General features: G+C 39.6%; 1 protein-coding gene across 1 annotated transcript; it reads right to left on the bottom strand.

Moving 5' to 3' along the window:
* Positions 1 to 5,308: 5,308 nt before the first annotated feature.
* LOC148048342 (olfactory receptor 1F1-like) lies at positions 5,309 to 6,256 on the bottom strand. Its single transcript, XM_087707916.1, has one exon. The coding sequence runs from the start codon at positions 6,254 to 6,256 to the stop codon at positions 5,309 to 5,311; it is 948 nt and encodes a 315-aa protein (XP_087564042.1).
* Positions 6,257 to 6,557: the final 301 nt, after the last annotated feature.

Raw genomic sequence — 6,557 nt, 5'->3', positions numbered from 1 at the left:
GAGACCTGAAGAAAAATAACTTCATAAAATTAGAAATGAACATAATCGCTAGGAAGAGCTTTGCAAACAAATCTCACAAAATGATTTAAGCGTTAATTGTCAGCTGCCAAATGTCCAATTGAATTTGAAATGTTCAGTATTTAATGCCCAAATGTTTTTATAGTTGTTAGGCAGCAAAGGTTTTAAAAAATATTTCAGATAGGTTCATGTTTATTTGAAATGAGCACACAATTAGCAACGAGTGTGTGTCTGGGAGAGAAATTCCAAGGATTCTTGTAAAACTGAGTTCATTCAATTTACATTTAATTCAATATAATCCAATTCCTCTCCAGTTAAGTACAGTTCAGGATGCATTTAATCCAGAGTTATTCTCCCTACCCTACTGCTAAGGCAAAAAAAGAACAACTGAAGAATATTTAATTCTTTGTATACCTTGTTCATTTCTTGAACATAAAGGCTTATGATTTGTGCTGAATAGAAACTTATTAATCTTTGACTCAAACCTGGCTCGTGATATCATCATAAAAGGACAGTCTTTTTCAACTTTCCAGTTTATCCTAAGCAGTGATATTCTCTAACATACATGTATTGACTAGACCAAACTCAATTTAATTCACAAGCTCAGCCAACATCATCAAAATGAAGTCAACAGGCCTTAAGTGTTCACAATTTCAACTAGTCTGTTTTTCTTTAGGCAGGAAACTGGGCAGTGGCGAAATTCAAATTTTTTTTTACTACTGGATCTGTGGGCGTGGCTTGGTGGGTATGGCAGGGGAAGGAAACTGCAAAATCTCCATTCCCTCCCCGCTCTGGGGCCAGCCAGAGGTTGCATTTGCCGGTTCTCTGCACTACTTAAAATTTTCACTACCAGTTCTCCAAACTACTCAAAATTTTCACTACCAGTTCTCCAAACTACTCAAAATTTTCACTACCAGTTCTTCAAACCACTCAAAATTTCCGCTACTGGTTCTCCAGAACCTGTCAGAATATGCTGGATTCCACCCCTAAAACTGGGCGATCTAAACATTACAGAAACAAAAATTGATTTCATGTAACCTGAGCATCAGAATCTAAGACTGGCCAAATTAAGGGTGTTACTCAGTTTAAGGAAGCAACAAGATTGAATGTATGGATTTATGTTGTTGTTGTGGGGAAAATAGAAAGAGGAGTATTATGTATCTTACCCATCTTGAATTATTTATAAAAAGAATAAAGGTGGGATGAAAAGAAACAAACTTGAATGCTGTCTTTCTAGCCAAATTTCTTGATGTTCTTGTTAACAGATCAGGAACATCTAAGTTCTTTCATCCTCTCCATGATTGGGATCAGAATCTCTTGTAAGATTTGAACAGCTTCCTTTCTTGAACATTTTAGCCAAGGAAGATATTCTTTAGATTCCAGAGGTTACTCAATGAAAAATAAAAATAAAATTGAATGTACTTGTTCCTCGAAACTCAGTGTATCTATTTTCGTAGGTTTGCTGTTGGGGTTGCCAATACACCAGAATAAATAGAAAAGATGAACCTTCTCTAATCCTTTCAGGCTTTATTTCAACTGAAGTTGCTACCAAACACAGGACTTCAGCACTTAGAGTATGTCAGTGGTATGAAGTTCAAATTATGCCTTTCTTGCATTTTGTTATCAGTGAAAAAAGGAGCTGATGCCCTCCATGAAAGTGACTTCTAAATCTGGCCAAGAATAGCCATTGGCCTCCATATCCTTTGTGAAGGTGGAAGACCTTCCCCACTGTAACTTCCTTTCTTTCAATGCAACCTCAAACCACTATGGATTTTCTCTTGCTAATACTGTCAGGCATGTCCTAGTTTTATATTGCATTTCTAGGGTAATGCCTCTTTCCCTTCTGTAACATGCTAAATCATAAAAGTCTGACAATCATCTGTTTTCCTGTCTCCTATTATCTGGGCTCTAACAGTCATTCTCAGATGGTCTACCTACAGCAGTCTCTGGGGAAGAAGCCAAGGAAACTGTGTATTGTATTGATCTCTCTCTTTTTTGGGGGGGGGGGTGAGTTTTAGTTATTCTTGAACTTGTAATCCCATGAACCTTTTTCATACCTTTTTCTTGGCAACATTTTTTTGCAAATGTTTTGCTATTGTCTTCTTCCTAGAGAGACTGACTGGTGAAAGTCACCCAGCTGACTTCTGTGCCTAAATAAGACCAGAACTCATAGTCTCCTGGTTTCTAGCCTGGTTCCTTTAACCACTATACCAAACTAGCCTTCATGTGGGCTACAGTTATACTGAAATCCTAGATATAGCCCATAAAAATGATCATAGCAAAATCAGCAATCTCTACCTTGTAATTGGCTAATCATCTCACAGAACAAAGTGGTCTGTCTCTAGACCAGTTATTGCTAGCTTGCGGTGCCCAGACACGCATGCACGCACGCACACACACACACACACACACACACACTTGAAGGGGTCCATGAGCTTGAATGGTAAAAAAATTATGTTTATCTTCAGTAACCTCTAACTGAAATTTGATTTTTCAATTATTTTAAACATGAATACAGTCAAACTCCAATCATGTCCATTAACTTAGTACAGCATGGCATTAAATGATTATTAGTTTAATAATTTAATAATTAATAATAAAGCTATTATATTGAAGTATTTTCATATTTTGATAACTATTGAGGATAATTGGTTGTGTGTCTGTATATACATACATACACACACACATATATGTGTGTGTGTGTTTATGTGTGTGTGTATCTATATGTACACATACATACATACATACATACATACATACATACATACATTTTATACATTTAGGTGCCTTTTCTGAGAAAAGATACATAGGATTCATCCTTCTCTCAAAAAAGTCCAAGTGACAAAAAGATTAAAAACTCCTGCTCTAAACATGAAGAAAAAGTCATCTACTGTTCTCCATATGTATGCAAATCAAACACATTTTTTATTGTCATGCAGTTCTAGATGCATATCAGCCATGCTTTGGATTAACTGGTAACCCCGAGGCAGATCATGCTTATTCATGGCAAAAGTTCAAGCATTATCCTTTCTCTTCTTTCATGCTAGGCTATCCTTCTGTTAGAATTATGGCTACCTTGTTTTAGTCATCTTCAAACACATGGAACTTCTCTGTCTGCTTCCATCAAGCTGGATATGGCTTTAGAGGTAAGACAGTGTTGGTAGCATTATGGACAAGCCAAAACATCAGAGATTGCCGCAAACCTTAATGATAGCAATTCTACTCCTGCCTACCTCTATCCAGATGCTCTGGGTTTTTCTCCTGGGTGTGATCTTCAACGGTGGATCAAAGCACTGGATAAAATAGAACAAAGCCAGGTGGATCTGACTTGGTTGAACATCACAAGCTTCCAGCAACAAGCAGAAAGAATTGCATTAGAGGTTTTATACTGAAAGCCCTAGAGATATTTGACAAGCAGTGTGAATAGCTCCTGGGATGCTGGTCTCTAACGCCAAAACTTTGGAATCGTGTCCTATGAAACAAGTACAAGGTTGGCATCCCAAATCACAAATGAGTGTGTTTATTTTTGAGGTGTCCTCATTTATTTTTAAATGATTTTGCTGCAAGAAAAATTAACAAGGCTATCGCTCTTTACACCTTCCATCTCTGAATGATGTCGTATGTTGAAATCTACTAAGATATAAGCCCGTCATGGGCTGTAACACAATACAAATTACAAGTGTATTAGAAAGCAAAGAATAAAATGTAGGTAAAGCAAATGACTTGGCTGCAGATGATAGAACAATAGGTGAGTACCACAGCAAAGATCACAGGTTAATTACCAACTCACAAGATAAGTCGTCTTATAAAGCCCTTCATGGTATTGGACCTGGGTACTTGAGAGACCGCCTGCTGCCAATTACCTCCACTAGACCGATTAGATCCCACAGATTAGGCCTCCTCCGAATTCCATCCGCCGGCCAGTGTTGACTGGCGACTACCCGGAGGAGAGCCTTCTCTGTGGCTGCTCCGACCCTCTGGAACGAACTTCCCGTGGAGATTCGAACCCTCACCACCCTCCAGGCCTTCCGCAAAGCCCTTAAAACGTGGCTGTTCCGAAAGGCCTGGGGCTAAAGAGCTGTTGCCCCCGTCTCGAATGGTATGACTGTTGTGTGTTTTAAATTATGCATTGTTATGTTTCGTTTTTTTAATTTTTGTCTGTACAAACAAACAATAACAAAGAACTTTTTAAAAAATACACTCCTTTTTTTTATTATTCTTTTCCTGAGGTGTCTACCTTACTACTGAGCTTTTCCTGTTAAAAAAAAAATCAGATCATTGAAGAACAGGAGAAATTTGAAAGCTTCCTTTGCATTATTTTTAATTTAAACCTGATCAATGTAAACAACAAGTATTTTTCAGTTCTGGTTCATCTGGACTTTTGGCAGTGCGGTGAAATCTCCCCATCTGAAGTGACAGCCAATGTGATGAAAGGGTACACCAGTGAACCATTCTTTAAAGGCAGTGAATTGGGTTAGCTCAAGGAAAAACAATAACATTAATTTCGGAAAGATGATATTGTGATAGAAAGATACAAAACTGACCAGAACAATGCATGGAAATGCCCCCTAATTTTCATTTTAAAAAAAGAAAAGAAATCCCTATTCTCTTCTAACTGCAGTTCTTTCTGTGTCCTGGTTCCTTGGGATATGGATGAATGGATTCAACACAGATGTCACAGTCCTGACAAAGGTTGTTTTTGGGGTTGAGAAAACAAAAGCAAGCTAGAAACCAATACTACAGAGAACAAGATTATGACAATCAAGTCAGAACTGACGGGGTGTGTGTGTGGCTTGTGCTTCCTAGGTTTTAAAAATGAATGTTGACAATTGTAGAGAATATGTCTTCATAGGAGATAATGATGATGGCTAAAGGCCGTAGTACCCTCCACCTCCAATGGTGGCTCAGTGGCCAAGATGCTGAGCTTGTCGATCAGAAAGGTAGGCAGTTCAGCGGTTCGAATCCCTAGCGCCACGTAATGGAGTGAGCTCCCATTACTTGTCCCAGCTTCTGCCAACCTAGCAGTTCGAAAGCAATAAAAATGCAAGTAGAAAAATAGGGACCACCTTTGGTGGGAAGGTAACAGCATTCCGTGCACCTTCAGTGTTTAGTCATGCCGGCCACATTACGTCTTTGGACAGGGTTGGTTCTTCGGCTTTGAAACAGAGATGAGCACTGCCCCCTAGAGTCAGGAATGACTAACACGTATGTGTTTACCTTTACCCTCCATCTCTTCCTCCTCCTTCCCCCAAACCCCCCAGCCACTATGGAAATGTCATTCTGTTTGTTCTTATTTTCTTAAGAAAGCTCTCATCCTGCCAAGAAGTCTCACTATGGCTGTCTTTACCTCCTGGTTCCTTAGTGTATAGATGAAGGGATTCAGCATTGGTATCACCATTGCATACAAGAGAGAAATAAAAGTGCCTTTTTGGGCTGAGTACGCAGAGGGAGGCTGGAAATAAAGGCAGCTGATAGTGCTGTAGAACAAGATCACCACCGCCAGATGTGAGCCACAGGTGGAAACCGCTTTGCATTTCCCAGCTGCTGAGGGAATCTTCATGATGGTGGAGAATATTAGTGCATAGGAGATAATGATGACAGCTAAAGGCCCCAGCAAATCCACCACCCCTTCCGTCTGTGCCAAGAACTTTATGTGCCTGGTATTAGAACAGGAGAATTCCAGGAGAGGATAGACATCGCAGAAAAGATAAGGGATTTCCATAGAAGTGCAGAAAGAAAGGCGTGATATCAGAAGGGTATAGAGTAAAGAGTGGAGCCCGGAAATGATCCAGGATCCAGAAACCAAAAATAGGCAGCACTTGTGGCTCATCACAGTGACGTAATGCAGTGGGTGACAGACAGCCACGTAGCGGTCATAAGCCATGCAGGCAAGGAGGAAGTTATCTGTGTTACCAGAGGTGAGAAAGAAATACATCTGGGTCAAGCATTCATAGAAGGCGATGGTCTGAGTCTGGGACATCAGGTTTATCAGGATTTCGGGAACAGTAGTGGAAACAAAAATGATGTCAGCCAGGGAGAGATGGCACAGGAAGAAGTACATCGGGGCGCGAAGGAGATGGTTGTCTAAGCGGATAAGCAAGACAATGAGAAAATTCCCTAGAAGGGCCAGTAAATAAATGGACAGAAAAAGCAAGAAGAAAAGACTCTGATATTCAGGTCTACTGGAGATCATCAAAAGGGTTATTTCTGAGTTGTCTGTTTGGTTCTGGTTGGCCATTTCACAGCTGAAAATGAATGAGAAAGAGATTAATATCTGACTTAACTGGTATCAATGTACATGATAGTTTTATTTCTAACATGGGTCTCAGCTACGTTGTTTTTGCTTCTTTCCTTTGGCCTTATTTATTTTTGGGGTGATATGGCAATGTGCATACAGACACACACATACCATACAAACCTACACCCACAGATTTTAAGCTAGTATACTCTTTCTTTTACACAATATGTCCCAATTGTCCATAAGATTCCAAGCACGTCTATGAATATAATTACTCAACGACAGTGATTCCCTGCATTAT

The sequence above is a fragment of the Thamnophis sirtalis genome, unplaced genomic scaffold (genome assembly GCF_051295495.1).
Source record: "Thamnophis sirtalis isolate CommonGarterSnake01/CBP01778 unplaced genomic scaffold, rThaSir2_p1.2 scaffold_3, whole genome shotgun sequence".
Lineage (NCBI taxonomy): Eukaryota > Metazoa > Chordata > Lepidosauria > Squamata > Natricidae > Thamnophis > Thamnophis sirtalis.
The sequence above is the reverse complement of the archived record's forward strand: the minus strand, read 5'-3'. Positions and strand labels throughout refer to the sequence as shown.

Excerpts from the sequence above, each read along its gene's own strand:
- LOC148048342 (XM_087707916.1), bottom strand. The coding sequence starts at position 6,256 with ATGGCCAACCAGAACCAAACAGACAACTCAGAAATAACCCTTTTGATG.